Source organism: Carcharodon carcharias, chromosome 17 (genome assembly GCF_017639515.1).
Source record: "Carcharodon carcharias isolate sCarCar2 chromosome 17, sCarCar2.pri, whole genome shotgun sequence".
Taxonomy (NCBI): Eukaryota; Metazoa; Chordata; class Chondrichthyes; order Lamniformes; family Lamnidae; genus Carcharodon; species Carcharodon carcharias.
In genome coordinates, this window is record NC_054483.1 from 103,333,803 (window position 1) to 103,355,159 (window position 21,357).

A 21,357-nucleotide genomic window follows, 5' to 3' on the forward strand; every position below is an offset into this window, starting at 1 on the left:
TCAGAATTAAAACAAGTCACCTAGCGTCAATTGCCATTTGTGGAAGAGAGTTGTAAACTTCTACCACCCTTTGATATGTAGAAATTTTTCCTAATTTCACTCCCAGAAGGTCTGGGTCTAATTTTTAGACTGTGCGCCCTAGTCCTAGACTCCCCAATCAGCGGAAATATTTTCTCTCTATTGACTCCATCTGCTCCCCTCAATGCCTTGAGAACTTTGCTCAACTCATTTCTCACCTTCCAGGGAACACAACCCTGCTTCGTGTAATCTCTTCTTGTAATTTAACCCTTGGTATCATTCTAGTAAATCTATAGTGGCGTTGTCACAGGACTAGCAATCCAAAGATCCGGGGTAATGCTCTGGGAACCTGGGTTCAAATCCCACCATACCAGATGGTGAAATTTATTTAAAGGATGTAATAGCAGAGCATTTAGAAATGTATAATATAATCAAACAGAGCCAGCAAAGCTTCATGAAGGGGAAATCATGCCTGACAAATTTATTAGAATTCTTTGAGGAGGTAACAAGCAGGATATATAAAGGGCTACCAGGATTTCCAAAAAGTGTTCAGTAAGATACCGCACGTTAGGCTACTTAGTAAGATAAGCACCCATGGTGTTGGGGGTAGTATATTAGCATGGGTAGAGGATTGGCTAACTAATAGAAGACAGAGAGTTCGGATAAGGGAGGCATTTTCAGGATGGCAACCTGTAACTAGTGGAGTGCCACAGGGATTAGTGCTGGGCCACAATTATTTGCAATATAAATTAATTATTTAGATGAGGGAAGTGAATGTTCTATTGCCAAGTTTGTGGATAACACAAAAATAGGTGGGAAGGCAAGTGGTGAGGATGACACAAAGAGTCTAAAGAGGGATATAGGCAGGTTAAATGAGTGGCAAAAACCTGATAGATGGAATATAATGTGAGAAAATGTGAGGTTGTGTATTTTGGCAGGAAGAATAGAGGAGCTGAATATTACTTAAATGGAGAAAGACTGCAGAAAGCTACAGCACAGAGGGATTGGGAGTTTTTGTGCATGAATCCCAAAAAGCTAACATACAAGTTCAGCAGTAATAGGGAAGGCAAACGCAATGTTGGCCTTTATTTCAAAGGGAATGGAGTATAAAAATAGGGAAGTCTTGCTGAAACTATACAAGGCACTAGTTAGACCACACACCTAGAATACTGTGAACAATTTTGGTCCCCTTATCTAAGGAAAGATATTCTGGCATTGGAGGCAGCCAGAGAAGGTTCACTTGGTTGATTCCAGGTATGGAGGGATATTCTTATGAGGAGAGGTTGAGTAGGCTGGGCCTGTACTCATTGGAGTTTAGAAGAATGAGATTATTGAAACATATAATATTCTTAGGGGGCTTGACAGGGTAGATGCGGAGAGGTTGTTTCCCCTTGTGGGAGAGTCTAGGACCAGAGGGCATAATCTCAGAGTAAGGGGTCACCGATTTAAAACAGAGATGAGGAGGACTTTCTTCTCTCAGAGGGTAATGAATCTGTGGAATTCTTTACCGCAGAGAGCTGAAGAGGCTGGGTCGTTAAGTATATTCAAGGCTGAGATAGAGATTTTTAATCAGTAAGGGAATCAAGGGTTATGGGGAAAAGCAGGAAAGTGGAGTTGAGGATTATCAGATCAGCCATGATCTCAGTGAATGGTGGAGCAAACTCAATGGGCTGAATAGCCTACTTCTGCTCCTACGTCTTATGCTGCAATCACTCCGAGGTCAATATGTCCTTCCTCGTGTGGGGTCCGGAACTCCAGGTGTGGTCTAACTGGGGCTTTATGTAGCTGAAGCATGACTTCTACCCTCTACAGTTCTGATCCTTTAGATATAAAGGCTAGCATTCCATTAGCCTTTCTGATTACCTTCTGTTCTGGTTCATGACATTTTCATGATCTGTAAACCAGAATCATCTTTAGACCTCCACTGTTTCTAGCTTTTCACTGGATAGAACAGGGTACTTTCTAGGTTCAAAGTGGGTGACCTTGTATTTGCCACAGTTTTGCCATTCATTTAATTTAGCAATACCTCTTTGTAAAGTTACACTTCCACCTAAACTTCTTACAGTGCTGCCCATCTTTGTGTCACCAGCAAATTTGGGTATGGGACTTTCAATCCTATTATTGAAGTCCTTAATAAATATAGTGAATAGTTAAAGCTAACCAACACAGATCTTTGCATGACAGCACTAGTCGCATCCTGCCAGTGAGAGTACTGCCATTATCTCTACTCTCTGTCTCTTGTCGCTCAGCCAATTTCCTAACCAGGTTAATCATTTGCCTTCAATTCCATGAGCTTCAACTTTAGCCAAAAGTCTGTCACATGGAACTTTATCAGATGCCTTCTGGAAGTCCATTTAAATAACATCCATTGACATTCCTTTATTCTTTGTCATCTCCAATGTTCTTCATAAACTGCATGTGTGCGTGGCCACACAACATCGCAGAAGGTAGCACGCAGATTGCTCATAACTTGTCCCCTTTAACAGCCGTTGTGTGTGGCTGTGCAAAAAAAATTGAAAGGGTCAGGCTGCAGGCAACAAAAAGAATTAGAGGGGACACTGGTCACCTCTTTAAAAAATTGAATCAGGTTTGTCAGGCATGACCTTTCCCTAGGTCCATGCTGGTTCTCCCCTTAAGCATAGATTCCAGTAATTTCCCAACAGCAGATGTTAGGCTGACTGGTCTAAAATTCCTTGGTTCCCTGAACACCTTTTCTTAAAAGACGAAGTGACATGCACAATTTTCTAGTCTAAAGGAACATAGGATTTGTGAACGTTTCCTGAATTGATAGAATTTTGGAAGATTATTGTTAGGGCAGCTGCACTGTTCTCGTCCAGGTCCCTCAGATGGAAACCATCTGCTCCTTGGGGTTTATCACTCTCTCCATTTTGGTATCCATTGCAAGATCCTGCTCACACTGCTTTTGTAGCCCTTACTATCCGTTCTGTCACCTAGTGCTATTTTTGCTTCTTTCCCATCCACCAGGATGTGTGCTAATTTTTACACGTTTCTCTGCCTTTTCCTTCAGTTTTATGTTGCCTCTTATCTCTTTCGTTGGTCCTTGGCTGTTTTTTTTTTTGGCAAGTAGAGCTCTTGTCCCTTAGCGATATGAACTGATTCAGTATGACAAATTCTTTTTGGAACATCTCCCACTGATACACTGTTGTTTTACCCATGAACAGATTTGCCCAGATCACTGTGGGCAGTCTCTGTTACATCAGTTTGAAGTCAACCTAATCTAGAATCTTAGTCACTGTTTTGTTTTCTACCTTTCAACCATTGTGTTGAACTTGATCATATTATGATCGCTATTTGATCATTGTTCACTGGATCATTGCACATTACTAAATGTGACATGATCTGCCCGCCTCCGCCCCCCACTCCTTTGTTGGATCCAGGACATATTGGGTGGAATTTTCCCAGTCCAATGGAAGCAGCTTTCTGTTTGGAGGCAGGGAGATTGCAGAAAAAGATGTTTGGCCAGATTCTGACTTGATCCTGCCCCCCTCACAGCTTTCCAGGGCCGGATTGGGAACGCCGTGGGGTAACTCTCATGGCTGAGGCGAGAAGCCAATTGAAGTATTCAGGAATCATTTGGGACGGATCTTGCACATGGATTCCCTCTTTCCCAATAGTGTAGGAGTTCCACGCTGGGTCTGCAGCCTGGCAGGCTGGAGACGCGACAGCAGCAAAGCAGGAAGAGCTTCCTCAGTGAAGCTGATGAACTGTGAAAGCTTTCATCAGTTACACTGAAGAACTCTGGTGATGGCCAGGTGAGAGTGTGCTGTTCGAAGCACTCCTCTCAGAGAATACTTTCACTCCTCAACAGGTGATTGCCCACTTGCATGGAAGACACCTTCATCTGTCTGGCACTTCACTCAGTTTCAGCTGCACTTCCCTGCTGGGAGCAGTTTATACAGATCCACCTTCCATCTCTGCTGAGGGTCAAAGGCAGGGGGATCACCACTGCCAATAGCTCCAGCAGGAACAACACCAGCAGCAGAATCAACTGCTTTCCCCTCAGCTACAAACACGTCCACAGTGCAGAGGAGATGGACACTGAGATCCAGCTGATCGGAGCTGGGGCACTGAACACACACTCTCTTGACATGTCTGAGTACCAGTCTCTCTGGAGGATCAGGACTGGTTGCCACTGACATTTGCATCTTCATGGAGCAAGACCTCCTTCCCAGTGGATCAGGTAGGCATGCATTACCAGTGGCCGTCAGGGTGCCTGTCACTGGAGGACAAATCCCCTACATCCTCCCATCCACTGTGCCCAAGTTGTGCAAGGAGAGAAAGAAGGGAGGCATGAGTGTTGGTAATGGATTGTGTGCAGAGGAGGGAAGGACATCATTTGTGAAGGTCACTGTGAGGCCTGGTCAAAGGGCACTAGGCTGAGGACAATAATGAGTGTTGGCTGCTCAGGCGGCTATGTGAGGTGCCTACAAACAAAGCCATAAGTGGAGTTGCAAGGTGTTGTCTGAGGAGTGATGGTGCTGGGAAAGTCAGAGTGTGGGGATTGGCAGCTGACAGTGTTTCATCATTCCCCTGCCCTGTGCTCCTGAGGTGATGGATCTTCTTGGTGCAATGTCTCCAGGTTGGAGCGCTGCTCACTTCCTCAGCCACATCCATCCACGTCTGCCAGATTGGAGATGTTGTTGTCCCCCTGCCATTCTTGGGAGAGCTCCAACACCCCCCCCCCCCCCCCAGCGGGACCTCCAGGTGAGAGTGAGACCCCCTGGTAGAGGTGGGGGGGGGCACCCATTCTAGGTTTCCACTCCATCTCAAATGGAGCCTCAAATATCCAAGTGTTGCTGAGCTTTTCTGAAACATGTTGTGGCCCCTTTAAGTGAAATCCTTCCTCTGATAAAATGCTCGCATCATCTCACCCAGCCTCCCTGATTGTTCGGGAAGTTCAGAGGCAAGCAACTGGTAAAGAGCAGCCAGAAGGACTGCTAATCAAGAGATTGGATTCACTGTCAAAAAATGGTCGTGCTGTTGTGCTGGAGACTAGGATGATAAAATACCACGCATTGTTGCAGAAACTTTCTGGACACACCCAAAAGTAATTTACTACCTTTCTGACACGTGTTAGTCTGCTTATCCCAGATAATCGATATGAAAATTAAAATTCCCCATTTAAAACCACACTGCCCTTGTTACATGCTTGTCTAATCTCTATCTTTATACAATCTACTACTTCTCAACAGCTACACAACTGCCAGCCTTAAATCATTTTCCATTTCTTAATGTGGCTCATAAAGTCTCCACCGTCTGGTTGCCCCCCACCGTTATATTCTCTTGTATCATTGAAGCGATTGCAGTTTTAATTACGAAGGCTCCTGCTCCCTCCTGCCATTTTTCATATCTTTCCTGAAGATCTTATAACCTGGTGTGTTTAGATTCCAGACCTCACCACCTAACAGCCTCGTCTCAGTAATGGCTACCATAAATTTGCCCCCGTCATTCATTCGATTTGCCCCCTGTGCTGTGTGTGTTTGTATAAAGAACGTCTATTTGATCTACGCACCCTAACCTCTCCTTCAGTTCTAACGTTTTACATGCACATTTTTAAATTTCCCTCCTGGGTTAATTAATTTGCATTTTTTTTGTTTTTCCTTTACATAGAACGATTAATAAAACAATTTCTGATTTACTAGTTGAAAATCCTGTGATTGTCCTATTTATCCTTCCTGCTTGGATACTGCTCCAGCCCTGTTCAGGTGGAGCGTGTCCTAACAGTATAGCTCCTTTCTGTTCCAGCGCTGGTTTCATGCCCCATGAAATCAAACACCTTCTTCCTCACACCATTTCTTCGGCCATGCATTGATTTCCATAACTTGCTTATCTCCATCCAAATTTTGTGTAGCTCAGGTAATATTCCAGAGATTATAAGATTGAGGCCTTGTTTTTAAATTTAGCTCCAAGTTCCTGGTACTCTCCAAACAGGACCTCTCGCCCACTCCTCTCTATGTTGTTGGTCCCAGCATGGATCACAATGACTGGAACCTCTCTCAAAAAAAAGCATTCCAGAAATTGCAAGTACTTCAACTCTAATTAAACACAAAAGCAACAGTCCAGCAGGAGGTTACTTTTCAAACATTTGCGAAAAGCAAAATTCCTGGAGTTTTAAATGGCGAGGTGGGTGAAGTTGTGCAAGAATCATATTTATATGTTCAGCATCATTCCAAAACAAAGTAGATTCAGACAGATCAGTTTTCACAATAAATGCATACTGCTGCCTCACCTGATATCCTTTTGAACGGTTTGAGATGTCCCTCACTCTGGCACCAGATGAGCAACATCCCATGAGGGACTCTTGATCCTGATTTCAAAGGATGCCAACTGTCCCCCTAATTATTGAATGGCCTATAATTGCCACATTAGGCTTCGCCTCCATCTCCTCCTCCACCTCTGCTCCCCGCACCCCCTCATTTCAATAGCTTCCTGCTTCAAGATGCCACAGTCATCATTTTGGCTGTTGCCTCTAGTCTTTCTCCTCTTTCTGTATGATCTAACTTTTTTTTATTGGGTGGGATGTCAAGGCCAGCATTTGTTGCCCATCCCTAATTGCCCTTGAATTTGAGCGGCTTGCTAGGCCATTTCAAGGGCAGTTCAGAGTCAGCCACATTGCTGTGGGTCTGGAGTCACATGAAAGCCAGACCAGGTAAGGATGGCGGATTTCCTTCCCTAAAGAGGCATTAGTGCACCGGATGAATTCACGAAAGGGAGCTGGACAGATACCTGAGAATGAGGAACTTACAGAGCTATGGGCAAAAAAAAAGCAGGTGTGGGACTAAACTTGGTTGTTCTTTCAAAGAGTTAGCCCAGGCACGATGGGCCAAATGGCCTCCACCGTGCTAGACGTTTCTTTGATCCAAAGATGCTGCCAGACCAGCTGAGTTTTCCCAGGTATTTTTGTTTTCACTGCAATCTCAACACTGCCATTCGTAGGATGTGGGGACACCACCACTTCTCGGGGGAAGTTAAGGATGGGCAGTAAATACTGGCCTTGCTAGTGGTGACCACGTCCAATTAATGACTTTGAAAAAAGCCCAGTATTACAAAGGATATCATAGCTAGAGTATATCCAAGTCCTAGAATTCCCTCTAATCAGGTAAACACTACCCAGCCCATTAGAGCATCAGTTCCAGAGAGGAAGGGGAGGGGGAGGGGGGGGAGGGTTTGGATGAACTCTGAAAATAGGGAATTTCACCCTGAGAGTATCTGACCAGGCGCGTGACAGTGTTTATTTTGGAGTGAATGTTTGTGCTGTGTACAGAGACGGAACACTTTTTCACTTTGTGCTGTTGTGAATGGTGCCACCTGTCAGTCCTCCTTGGGAGCAGAGGTCACGGGTTTGGGAAGTTTGGTTCAAGAAGCTTTGGAGAGTTGCCATGGTGGGGGCAGGGGGTTAGTTATTGATGAAAAGTGAATCCAACTGAATATTCCTGTATTTTAAACTATCCTATGTACTTTTTCTTCCTCTTGACAGTCCGACACCGATGTATCCTCCGACATACCTGGAGCCTGGCATTGGGTGAGTGGCAGAATTGTAATAATAGTTTGGCCTTCGGCTGGATAGATCTTGTGGTATTGGGACACACAGAGCTGGAAGTTTCCATGTTTGATTCAAAACCTGTGCTAAGGTGCCTGACTGCCCATTCTACAGGTGTTGGCCAAGGACAGTGGATCAAGCTTTTCACCAAGAGAAGTCATCAAAGGCAGAGAGCTGATCCGATCCTCACCCAACATCTCCTAACATGTGTTGGACTTCTTTCCAGTTCTACTTTTATTCACCATTACTGACATCTAAAGTAACAACAGCAGAATCATCTTTATCCTTAATAAGCTCATGTTACACAATCCAATATAAGTCAAGTAATATGGTGTGACTCAATATAATTATATAATCCTTTATTTGTGAGCTCACGATTCACTCTAAGAACTCAGGTACTGTCTTTTACAATTCCAGCATGACAATAGAAGTGCTTTGCTCCAAATGCTTATACCAATTCTACCTTTAATCTCTATATTTCATACAATACTAATACTAAACTACAATATATCAAAAGGCAATCAATTCAAATTTCAGTTAACATGGTTCCAAGAAAATACACTCATGTTCATCCCAGTCTCTCCCGATGATTCTGTCGCCATGGTTATCTGGCCCACTTAAGCTCTTGAATCGTTTTATTACAATAAATCGTGACCAAGCAAGATACCCCAGATGTCCAAGACATGGCTGAAGGATCTCTCACATCTTTTACAAAGAATCTCTGTTCAGCAGACCTGAAAGCTGTTTCATGGCGCACTCACTCCACAAACAAGAAGCTGCATTGAGATACAGGCGTTGTGAGAACTCTCAATGTTTCCAGCAAAGGTCACTGAAGGAAGATAGAGATATACCCTGGCTGATTCCTTTACACTATCAACCTCTGCCTAAAAATTTCAACTGAACCCCAGCATCTGCAGTTACCGGGGGAGATATTACCCAATTTCCACCACCATTTGTGCAAAAAAGTATTTCCTGATTTCACTTCTAAATTGCTTTGTGCTAGTTTTAAGATTGTGCCCCCCCATTCTGTATTCTCTCACTGAACAAAGCAGTTTCTCTCTCTATCTACCTGTATGAATTCCTTTCTCATTTTAAATACCTCCGATAAGATCACCCCTTAACTTTCTAAAGTCAAGGCCATACAAGACAAATTCATGCAATCTGTCCTTGTAATTTAACCATTTTAGCTCTAGTATCATTCTGGTGAAACTGTGTTACGCCTTCTTGAAGGAAGTATATCTTTTCTGAGGCCCGGTGTCCAGTACTCCAAATACAGTCTGAACTTTCAAAGTATCTCTGGATTTCTTCGCTAGAAACCAGGGAATGTCTTGATGTGAAACGCTCAAATAATATAGCACAGGCCAATTTACATATTGGCAAGTGACACACAACCTAATGTTATTCTCCCAGGTAGCAACAGCCTACATTGCCAGCTTGCCCTGATGTAGAGGTGTAGATTGGTGTACCGAGGCCTGAATCCTTGTTATCTGTTCACTGTCAGGATTTGTGGAAGCCATTTTGAAGGTTGATGCCCTTCATAACTGAAAGTGATCTAGTGGCTTTCTTGTCAAGTGATCTTGTGGCTTTCTTGTCAAGGAGCCAAGTCAGCAACAGGCAGCCCTGCCTACCCCCTTCCTGCCCCAATTCATGAGTTTCTCTAACGACGTGCACTTCTATTTGACACTTCGTGCACCGGAAGGAATCTCAAAACTGATGTTGCCAAGCAGGAGAGGGGGAAGGTAAAATGGAGATTGAGTTGGGGGGAGGAGGCGGGGGGGTGGGGGAGACACCAAAGGAAGGGTGAAAGAGAGGGGCTTTAAGAAGGTTTGCAAGCAGGAATGGAGTGGATAAGTTGAAGGCAAAGAATCCCATAGGGGCTGAAGGAGTGGACACAACGGTGGAGCAGAGGGCGTAGTGAGTGACGCGGAGTGAAGAAAGGGAAAAAAGAAAGATGTGCATTTATATAGCGCCATTTACGATCATTGGACACCTGAATGCACTTTACAGCCAATGAAGTACTTTTAAAATGTAGTCACTGTTGTAATGTAGGAAATGTGGCAGCCAATTTGCTCACAGTAAACTCTCAATAACAACAATGTGATAGTGATCAGGCAGTCTGTTTTTAGTGATGTTAATGGAAGGATAAATATTAGCCAACACACCAGGGGTAACCCCCCTGCTCTTCTTCCAATAGTGTCACGGGACATCTCGTGTCCGCCTGAGAGAGCAGGCAGGGCCTCAGATTGCTGTCTGACCTCTGACAGTGCAGAGCTTTATCCACCCTCAGTGCTACACCGGGGATGTGTTAGCCTTGATGCTCGAGTCCACAGGAACCCAGAACCTTGTGATGCTAAGGCGAGGCTGTTACCAACTGAGCCACAGCTGGTCAGGGACATGTGGGGAAAATAAGGCCGGTGGACATTGTGTGAGGCCAGGCCACAGGGGGATTTGTAATTGGAATCCTGAAATCAGCTTGTTGGCGCACCAGCGAATTTCCTCACCAGGAAGCCTTCGGTCCGAGGCTGCCGTCTTCAGCTACAAAAGAGTCACACTCAGGCCTCAGGCATCAGAATGGCTGCCCCCAATCCTGGCAGTGGGCAGGTAGCATATATTCAGGCCTTGGTGCAGTGTCAAACTGAAGATCATGAAAGGAAAACAAAAACAAAAATAGCTGGGAAAACTCAGCAGGTCTGACAGCATCTGTGGAGTGGAACACAGTTAACGTTTCGAGTCCCTGTGACTCTTCATCAGAGCAGATGAAAGGAGTTTGAAATGAAGATAAGTCTAAGACTTTCAGTGAGATAGAAGCCTTCAGGAGACAGGCCTGGACTAATGTTCCATAGACATGCACTCAAATCCCATCAGCTGGGGGTAATTTAAATTCAGTTAACAAATCTGGAATAAAATGCTAGTCTCACTATTAATGATCATTAGTGACCAGATTGTCATAAAAGCCCATGTGATTCACTAATGTCCTTTAAGGACAGAAACCTACCATCCTTACCTGGTCTGGTTTATATGTTACTTCAGATCCACAGCAATGTGGTTGATTCAAAATGGCCTAGCAAGCCACTCAGTGTAGCAAACAGCTGGAGAGGAAAGTGCTGTGGTGTAGATACACCACATGGACTACAGCAGTGCAGGCAGCAGCTCAACACCAACTCTCAAGGGCAGGTAGAGATGGACAATCAATGCTGGTCTTGCCAGTGATGGTCACATACCATGACTGAATTTAAAAAGAGAAGTAAAGAGAGATGGGAAACTAAAAGAATACTCTGAACATTTACACAAATACTAGAAAAGCAGATTCATTGTGAATGAGGTGCTTTGTTCAGCAATTGTTCTCTTCTATGACAGGAGACACACACCTTACATGAACCAAACCGACTACAGGATATTCGAACTCAACAAACGATTACAGAACTGGGCAGAGGTAAAACATAATTCACTCTTTAATATACTTTGTTTCTGTAACCTTTGCTCATTAATGGAGGGAATTATAGTGCAGGAGAATGTTACACTTTCTATATCAGGTACTTAGTGTCAACGTCAAACAGCCCCAGAGCAGGTACAGATCGATTAGATACAGATTAAAGCTCCCTCTACACTGTCCCATCAAACTTCGCAAGGCAGGTACAGCACAAGGTTAGACACATAATAAAGCTCCCTCTAGAGAGGACAGGATTAATTAATTACCTCATAGTAAAGGTGCCCCTAGGTAGCAGTGATCATAACATGATTGAATTTTGCATTCAGCTTGAGGGAGAGAAGTGTGGGTCTAAGACTAGTGCTTTCAACTTAAATAAGGGCAAATATGAGGGCTAAAGTGAACTGAGAAATTAGGTTAAGGGATAGCAGAGAAGCAGTGGCAGACATTGAAACAGATAGTTCATAATACTCAGCAAAGGTACATTCCTGTGAGAAAGAAAGACTCTAGGGAAGGACATATCATCTGTGGCTAACTAAGCAAGTGAAAGAGAGTAACAAGTTGAAAAAAAATGTGTATAATTCCACAGAGGTTAGTGGCAGGTCAGAAGATTGGACAGAATATGGAAGAACAGCAAAGAATGGGTAAAAAAAGAGGGAGAAATTGGAGTACAAGAGCTGGAAATATGAAAACAGACAATAAGAGTTTCTCCAGGTATTTGAAAGGAATAGAGTAAAAAAAGTGGTCATTGGTCCTCTAGAGAATGAGAAATTAATAATGGAAAATAAGGAAATGGCAGATGAATTGAGCAGTTTTTTGTGTCTGTCTTCAATGTAGAGGATACAAATAACATCCCAGAAATAATTGTGAATCAGGAGGTGGAAGGGAGGGAGAAACTTAAAATAATCACAATCACCAGGAAAACAGTACTGAGAAAATTATTAGAACTAAACGCTGACAAATCCCCAGGTCCTGGTGGACTTTATTCTAGGATCTTAAAAGAAGTAGCCACTGCGTAGTAGATGCATTGGTTTTAATTTTCCAAAATTCCCAAGGTTCTGGAAAGGTCCCATCAGATTGGAAAATAGCAAATGTAATTTCTGTATTCAAGACAGGAGGGAGACAAAAAGCAGGAAACTACAGACCATTAGCTTAACACATCTGTCATAGGGAAAATGCTGAAACCAATTATTAAGGAGGTTAGAGCAGGGCACTTAGAAAATCAGGCAAAGTCAACATGGTTTGCTGACAGGGGGATTGTGTTTGACTAATTCATTGGAGTTCTTTGAGGAAGTAACAAGCAAAGTGGATAAAGGGGAACCTGTGGATGTGATGCACTTAGATTTGCAGAAGGCATTTGACAAGGCGCCACATCAAAAGTAACTTTACAAAGTAAGAGCTCATGATGTAGGGGGTAACATATTAGCATGGATAGAGGATTGGTTAGCTAACAGGAAACAGAGAGTAGGCATAAATGGGACATTTTTGGGTTGCCAAGACGTAACGCGTGGAGTGCCACAGGGTTCAGTGCTGGGGCCTCAACAATTTACAATCTATATTAATGACTTGGGTGAAGGGACCGAAGGTATGTTTGCTAAATTTGATGATGGCACCAAGGTAGGTAGGAAAGTAAACCATGAAGAGGACATAAAGAGTCCACAAAGAGATATTGATAGGTTAAGTGACTGGGCAAAAGTTTGGCAGATGGAGTATAATGTGGGAAAATATTAACTTGTTTACTTTGGCAGGAAGAATAAAAGAGCAACATATCATTTAACTGGAGAGAGATTGCAGAACTCTTGAGGTACAGAGGGATCTGGGTGTCCTGTACATGAATCACAAAAAGTTAGTGTGCAGGTACAGCAAGTGATTAGGAAGGCAAATGGAATGTTGGCGTTTATTGCAAGGGGAATGGGATATAAAAATAGGGATGCTTTGCTACAATTGCTACAGGGCGTTGGTGAGACCACATCTGGAGGACTGAGTACAGTTTTGGTCTCCTTACTTAAGAAGAAACACAACTGCATCAGAAGTAGTCCCGAGAAGGTTCACTCGACTGATTCCTAGGATGAGGGTATTACCTTATGAGAAAAGGTTGGACAGACTGGGCCTGTATCCATTGGGGTTTAGGAGATTGAGAGATGATCTTATTGAAACTTTTAAGATCCTGAGGGGACTTGACAGGGTGGATGCTGAAAGGATGTCTCACCTTGTGGGAGAGACTAGAACTAGGGGACACAATTTAAAAATAAGGGGCTGCCCATTTAAGACAGGGATGAGGAGAAATTTTTTCTCCCAGAGGAGAGCCTGTGGAACTCTCTCCCTCAGAGAGCGGTGGAGGCTGGGTCATTGAATATTTTTAAGGCTGAGTTAGATTCTTGATTGACAAGTGGGGTCAACGGGTATAGGGGTTAGGAAGGAAAGTGAGAGTTGAGGCCACAGTCAGATGAGCCATGATCTTATTGAATGGCAGAGCAGGTTCACGAAGCCGAATGGCCTACTCCTGCTCCTAATGTGTATGCTTGTGCGTATGATCTTGTGTGCACTGTCCCCATCAAACACTCCCAGGACAGGTACAGCACGGGGTTAGATACAGAGCAAAGCTCCCTGTACACTGTCCCCATCAAACATTCTCAGGACAGGTACAGCACCGAGATAGATGCAGAGTAAAGCTCCCTCTACACTGTCCCCATCAAACACTCCCAGGGCAGGTACAACACAGGGTTACGTACAGAGTAAAGCTCCCTCTACACTGTCCCATCAAACACTCCCAGGACAGGTACAGCACGGGGTTAGATACAGAGTAAAGCTCCCTCTACACTGTCCCCATCAAACACTCCCAGGACAGGTACAGAACAGGATTAGATACAGAGTCAAGCTCCCTCTACACTGTCCCCATCAACCACTCCCAGGACAGGTACAGCACGGGGTTAGATACAGTGTAAAGCTCCCTCTACACTGTCCCCATCAAACACTCCCAGGACAGGTACAGCACGGGGTTAGATACAGTGTAAAGCTCCCTCTACACTGTCTCCATCAAACACTCCCAGGGTAGGTACAACACAGGGTTAGATACAGAGTAAAGCTCCCTCTACACTGTCCCCATCAAACAATCCCAGGACAGGTACAGCACGGGGTTAGATACAGAGTAAAGCTCCCTTTACACTGTCCCATCTATCTCTGGACTGCAAAAAGCAGGAATACAAACTCTGTCTGATTTTTTTTCCTCTCTGGTTTCTAATCCATGGGTGTTGAGATCAGTTATTTTACTTTCACCCTTGCCCTGTTGAGATTGACTCAGTTCAGACCTGGAATGAACTGGAACCAACCTGCTCAGTATGCCTCATTTGGAAGTTAGAATATTTACAGCTTAGAAACAGGCCATTTGGCCCCTCTGCTTTGTGCTGGCGTTTACGCTCCACAAGAGCCTCCCCCCACCCCATCACCCTTTGATTCCTTTCTCCCTCATGTGTTTATCCAGCTTCCCCTAAATCACCTGAATGATCAGATCAGTTTGAAACTTGTCAAAGTGAAATATAGTGACAATGGTGCCAGCTTGTTGTGGATCAGGAGGATGTTGTTCAGTACACTTCGCCACACTTCCCACGGACTGACTGCAAACTCCTGGCTGTTCGGTCTCTATTTTTGGTGAAGGGGTTTATTTAAGAAGACGTTTGGAAAACATATTAATGAAATCTGACACATTGAAGGCGATGGAATGTGCCCCAGCTGGATAAAGACTATCAGAGACCACCGCCTAGTAGCTGGTTTTGTGTGTGGACATCAGGAATTGAAGAATAACAATGGGTCAAGAACCAGATAAGAATGTAAGAAACAGGAGCAGGCCATTCAGCCCATCTAGCTTGTAAAAGGATCATAGACGAGTGAAGAAACCTCCTTATCTCAGTCTTAATTGACGACTCCTCAGTCTGAGACTGTGACCCCCTAGGTCAACACTCCCAAGCCAGGGATAACATTCTTTCATCATCTTTAGAATTTTATTTGTTTCAATGAACTACATCAATCAGCAGGCAGAGACATTAGAACACTAGTGAGGATTGTGAACATTAATGCAGTCTGGCTATAGTTTTTAAGTAACTTGGGATGAAGTAATGCACCTGCCTTTCTTACCCACATTCTTTCTCCCACTCTATCACATTGTCTCGTACTGTCTCTCAAACACAGTATTTCTTATCCTTCCTCTGTCCCGCTCTCTCTTGTCCTCTCTCTCAATCTCTCTTGTACGATCTTGCTTGATTGCTACATCTCTCAATCCTTCTTTTGTTTCCTCTCATCTTTCACTCAATCTTTCTCATTCTTACTCTCATTCTGTTGCGCTCTTACTTGTTCTCTTATTCTTTCATTTGGTTTCCACCTCATTGATGTTTTTCATTTACACATTTTCATTCACTCTCTCTCTTCATTCTCACATTCCAGTCCTCTAACTGAATCTTGCTTTCTTTAGGAATGCGACAATCTCTGGTGGGATGCCTTTACCACAGAGTTTTTTGAAGATGATGCCATGTTAACCATCACCTTCTGTTTGGAAGATGGGCCGAAGCGATACAGTAAGTACAGCAGTTCCATTATTCTATTTCCCAATAAACTCTCCATTTCCTCTCTTCCTGGTGTCATGCTCCCAACCGTTCACTACACCAGCAGTGAGCTCCCGCAGAATTGTCAGATATGAAGCCGGTGTAGTTGAGCCCTCATAAATGAAAACAGAAAATGCTGGAAAAACTCAGCAGGTCTGACAGCATTTATGGGGAGACAAACAGAGGTAACGTTTCGAGTCCATGTGACTTCTTCAGAGCTGAGCCCTCTCCTGAGAGCTATTTGATGTACTATCTGATAAAGAACTCAATGATCCACCAACTCCCAGAGATAGATCTCCCAGGTTCAGTTCCTGGTCTGCATTGAATTCAATGATTTGCATTTGGGTGGCGGGAGGGAGGAAATCCCACAAGGTTTTAGGTGCTGACCACCATCCCATGGTCCCTTCAGGGAGATGCAAAGTTTGAACGAGACAGGATCAGATTCAACCCCGATGCCTTCCCAGTGGTTGAAGCTGCCAGTTTAGCTCATTCCATCACACTGTTGCCGCCAAGTCTGAAGTTCGTGGGTTCAAGCCTCACTCCCGAGACTGGAATACACAATTTAATCTCACATTTCAGCCCAGTACTGAGGGAGTGCCGCCGTGTCAGAGGTGCTGTTTGTTGGGTGGATTGTTAATCTGAGGCTCTGTCTGCCCTCTCAGGCGGATGTTAAAGATCCCATGGCGCTATTTCATGGAAGAGCAAGGAGATCTCTCTGGTATCCTGGCCAATATTTGTCTCCAACCAACATCACTAAAAATACATTATGTAGTGTCAGAGATTTCATTGCTCTTTGTGGGACCTGGCTGTGCGCAAATTGGTACCAATTTCTTATTGCAGTGACTACATTTCAAAAGTGAAGTTAATCAGCTGTAGGTGCTTTGGGATGTCATGAGGACATGAACGGCTGTACAGAAATGCAAGTTCTTTCTTGACAACCCTGCTGACACTCATTGCCCAGACTCTCTCATGGTGATTGGGGGAAAGTGCTGGAGGAAGACTGGCACCAGAGGAACTTCTGTTGGAGCAAGATAGGTACCTTCAAATCAAATAATAATTTCCCATTTGCTCCGTCTCTCCCACAGCTATTGGCCGGACTTTGATCCCACGCTATTTTCGCAGTATCTTCGAGGGAGGGGCAACTGACCTGTATTATGTCCTCAAGCACCCAAAGGAGTCATTCCACAATAATTTTGTGTCCTTGGACTGTGACCAGTGCACAATGGTGACACAGCATGGGAAGCCCATGTTCACGAAGGTATGGCCTGAATCGGGAAACACACCAAGTACATGTTGCTGCCCCAGGGCTCTCACTCATGGGGAAGATGAATCCCCGTTTGACATTTATCACAGGCAGGGTGCAGGGGTTTGTGTCTCTGCTGTGGCTCTCTGTAGGGATTCCGCCCTGTGAAATGAGGCATGTTGATTTATGTGGTACTGCAAGAGCTCAGGGAATCTCCTTTATGGCTGGGATATTCCCTATTGCCATATTGTGGTCTTCCAAAATTGTGGTCTTCCTGAGAGGGATTGCCAAATTAAGATCTGTTCCATGTCATGAAACCATTCACACTCATAACTTCATTGAAACTAACCTAAACTCATTACACAGGACCGTTATGGTTAAGCTTGCTGCCCCTGCAGGATTGCCCTGGAATCCCTAGCAGTTAAGGGGTTAATCTCCTGGACACTGCTGCAAGCAACTCAGGGGAGAAAAATCATAGAGGATTTGAAAAAAAAAACTTTGAATGCATCCCCCCCCCCATCTCTAATATAAACAAAATAAGTAGCTCGACTAGATGGGGGAAGATTTGGGGGGTGGGGGGTCAAAGGAGGGAAACTGGAGGCAGGTAAACATGATGAAACCTCCACCAGAGTTGGCAACTCTATTTACAGCAAATAAACAAGTGAGACTTGCACCCATCAGGTGAGGCTGGAGTTAAACCCTGGTCCCGTAGTTAAATTTGTAGAGATGGGGGTCTGTGTAATTTTTCTGCCCCTTTTTTTGCTCTCTCTCTGGCATACCAACATCCTTGTGAAAGAGTGGAAGGGGGGGCAATTATTTCCAGACAGTTGCTGCGCTGACACTAAACATTAAAAAGCACATGAGTTGTCCAGGGTTAACAGTTCAACCAGTTCTGTGCTTCCCTCCACTTTGCTGGGTGTTGTCTGACACTCGGGGCACTATTGTGTTATTCCACTAACTCATTGTGGCAACCTGCCATTTTTGGAGGCCGACATCCTGACAAACAACGGCACAAAGTTTTTTCAAGAAGAAGGCCCAGCACTATTTTCCCACAGAGACTCCGGATGGCTATAAATACTCCTGTAACATCTCAAGAATGAAAGAAACTGAGGGTGGGGTGTGTTAACAGATTTATAATGAAGCTGGGATGTATGGACTGTTAACTATGAGATACAGTAATGTTAGAATTGACACACGTAATGAAGTACCATTGTAATTTAACTTGATGGTTGTTGTTAGGTATGTGTGGAGGGACGGTTATATCTGGAGTTCATGTTTGATGATATGATGAGGATCAAGACCTGGCATTTTAATATTCGGCAGCACCGTGAGCTGATCCCACGCAGCATCCTCGCAATGAATGTGAGTATCTTCTTCCCGAGCCCGGACTCCTTCACTCACTCAGATCTCTAAACTCAGTGGGTTGGAACACTCACTGTTGACACTGGTCTGTTAAAATGAGCAAATGTTCAACTCTCCAACCCTCAACTTAACAAATGCCAAAACCCAGAAGGAAGCTTCCTCCAGAGATTTGGCTCTTCCAGTTCCACTTCAGATGCTTTGAGAGAAAACCCCAACATTGTTTGCAGGGAGCGATCCTTTTTTAAAAAAGTATCTGCTTCTTGTAAAGTGATTTGAGCTACTTTGTGTGCAAGAAATGAATTAAACTGGTAACTCACAAATACCAAATTTGTGAATGAATTTTGGTTGATGCCTCAAGTTTGATAAAATTATTTCCCATTGGTCTCAATGAGCTAATTGGACAGAAGTGAATGAAGTAATTGATTTGATTTGAGGGGTGAAAAGCTCGATTAAGTAGGTTCACTCAGTTTCAGTGCTATTGTTGTGTCTTTGGAATGTTTTCATACTTGAACATTCTCTTCAATTAATATTTCGATTAAAAACTCTTACTGTATTTAATGTGTGATTTAACCTCCATAAATGGAACATTACATTCTCAATTTATTCTGTTGTGTGTTGTGAGGCAGGTGGAGTTGAGGTCAAAGATCAGTCATGATCTTATTGAATAGTGGAGCAGGCTGAAGGGGTCCTATGACGTCCTCCTGCTCCTATTTCTTATGTTCATGAATCCTAAGACTCCAAAATTTTGAGATGATTGAGCCACTTTCTAGGGAAGCAATAGCTGAGGTGGTTTCCCCATGCCTTCCTCATAGTTTTTATCTTCAGAGGACTTACTCCAAGATGGGTTCTAAGTAAGACCAAGATCCCCTCCTATCCTTTACAATGGCAGGGGCTCACCTAAGCCCATCAGACTCCTGTGTTCCCACTGGGCTATCTAGAGTGGGATCCAAAGCCAACCCTTCTAACTCGAAGGCGGGAACGCTACCCCGGAGCAAGAGGTCATTTTGTCTGGATGTGATGAGTCCTCCTGGATGTCAACCCAGGAATTAGAGACCACATTCCATTTCCATTCATCCGCGCTGTCTATAGTGGGCCTTAAATCACTCATCTTCTAACTCAAAAATGGAAATGTTTCCAATGAGGAAGCAGCTCACTGTCATATCATCAGTAAAGATGTAAAACTCTTCCTTGTACTGATACATGCTGCGTTTTTAAAGTAATTAGAGGCCATTGATGCCTTGATGATAATGGTCAGTAAGAATGAATCAATAACACTCCCCACTGCACCCACCCCCAAAAACCACAAACTCAAATTTTGACAATAAACTCATGACCCTGCTCCGAGTTTCTGGTAATGTGGGAGAATCTGAGGTTTTGCATTTATACAGCTGAGCCTCAACAACCTGCTTATTAATCTATATTCCTTGTTTTTAAACAGTCCCAGGACCCACAGATGTTGGATCAGCTGTCAAAGAACATCACAAGATGTGGTCTGTCCAACTCTACTCTCAACTACCTCCGAGTAAGGACAGTTTAAAGTAAAGTGTTCTAGTTTAAAAATCTGCCATGTAGAAACAAGACATCACTGTCCCTTGGTGACTCTTTACTCCATATCAACTACTAAACCCTACGTGTTCTTTAGAAGATGACAATTGAAAGGAAATTTCAACTTTTGCTGAATATATTAAATATTTATAGCAGTGGGTTTCCCATCATTTAGCAGTAAAATTGTTTGCCATATTTCTTGGGCTCACGTACTTTCTGGGTACTTCACCAAGATGGCCACACTTCAAGTGTGAGCCTTGAACAATGTGGAGCCAGCCAACTATTAGACTGGGGAAGGCACCAAATTGGGATGCGGCTACTGATTGTAGCTGCAGAAAGGCACAGCCCCAAAGAACCAAGTGCTTTGGATTTCCTCCTGTGGTCCTTAGCTACTGCTCGATTCCAGTGCTGTTCTCCCACTGTTGTGCATGAGAGAACACCAGGGAATGCAGTTCGAGAACTTTTTAACAGAGAGTGACAGATTTTAATAGTATTTGTTGAGCACTGTGCTAACTGCGATATCCTACAGCAAGGGTTGCCAAACTGTGGCTCCTGAGCTTTTGTCCTCATTGCCCAGGAAGCAAAGCACAATTTTACTTATACTTCTCACTCGTTTGAACCTGGGGGTCTGGGAGTTTAGAATGGGCTGTCCCAAACATAGGTGTTTCATTTCTGGTTAGAGTGGTGTAGTGTTTGTGGTACTGGACCTGTTTGAGTTCAAATCCTAGCATGGACAAATTATAAAATTGAATTTGGTAAATCTGGTTTGGTACCAGGAAGAAATGACTACAAAGCTGCTTAATTATAATTTTTTAAAAAATGAAATGTCCTGCTGGGAAGGGAACCTATCTCATCTTCAGGTATCTCTGGTCACACAGTACATGATTTTAATATACATTCCTAGAATGAGAGTGTTGCTATTAATGCCCATTCCTAATTGCCCTTGAGAAGGTGGTGGTGAGCTGCCTTCTTGAACTGCTGCAGTCCATGTGGTGTGGGTACACCCACAGTGCTGTTAGGAAGGGAGTTCCAGGATTTTGACCCAATGACAGTGAAAAGAAGGCCAATCTAGTTCCAACTGGGCTTTAATGTTGCCGAGCCAACCACTCACTTGTGATAATTTACAAAAAAAAAATCAAGAATCAAAACATCAGAACCTCATAGTATCTGCAATTAGAAATATATGCAATTATTAAGAAACTTTATTTAGATTTTATAAGTGACCTCACTGATGTCAAGGTAGAAAGATTAAAAAAAGCAGATTCCTTTGCTCCAATTTATTTTAATTTGTTCTTGGGATGTGACAGCATTAATACCCTGGATTATTGTAGTCCTACAGTGTTTTAATTCATCGTCCTTTGGAATGTGGATGTCACTGACAAAGCTTTGAGGTTTCTAGAACAGATGGTGGTGTTGGACTCAGTGCAGAGAGCTAATTCCTTTATCTGCATATAATGCAGTGATAAGTTGTTAGCTTTCTTTCAACAGCTTCCACACTTAGTGGCAGGGATTCTGGCTGATTTGCACAAGCTCCTCTTGTTGTAGGAAAACTTTCCTGCCTAATTGGCCAATGGAGCGATAGACGTGGGCAATGCAATACTGGGAG

General features: G+C 43.7%; 1 protein-coding gene across 5 annotated transcripts in view; it reads left to right on the plus strand.

The window, feature by feature from the left end:
• The window catches only part of LOC121289594 (LIM domain-binding protein 1), a 99,529-nt gene that overhangs the window by 69,973 nt on the left and 8,199 nt on the right, over window positions 1-21,357 (plus strand). For all 5 annotated transcript variants that reach the window (XM_041209183.1, XM_041209178.1, XM_041209179.1 and 2 more), the window contains 6 exons: window positions 7,517-7,561; window positions 10,937-11,012; window positions 15,472-15,574; window positions 16,687-16,859; window positions 18,084-18,206; window positions 19,645-19,728. In XM_041209183.1, the coding sequence (XP_041065117.1) occupies window positions 7,517-7,561; window positions 10,937-11,012; window positions 15,472-15,574; window positions 16,687-16,859; window positions 18,084-18,206; window positions 19,645-19,728 (604 nt within the window). The remainder of the gene's footprint in view (window positions 1-7,516; window positions 7,562-10,936; window positions 11,013-15,471; window positions 15,575-16,686; window positions 16,860-18,083; window positions 18,207-19,644; window positions 19,729-21,357) is intronic.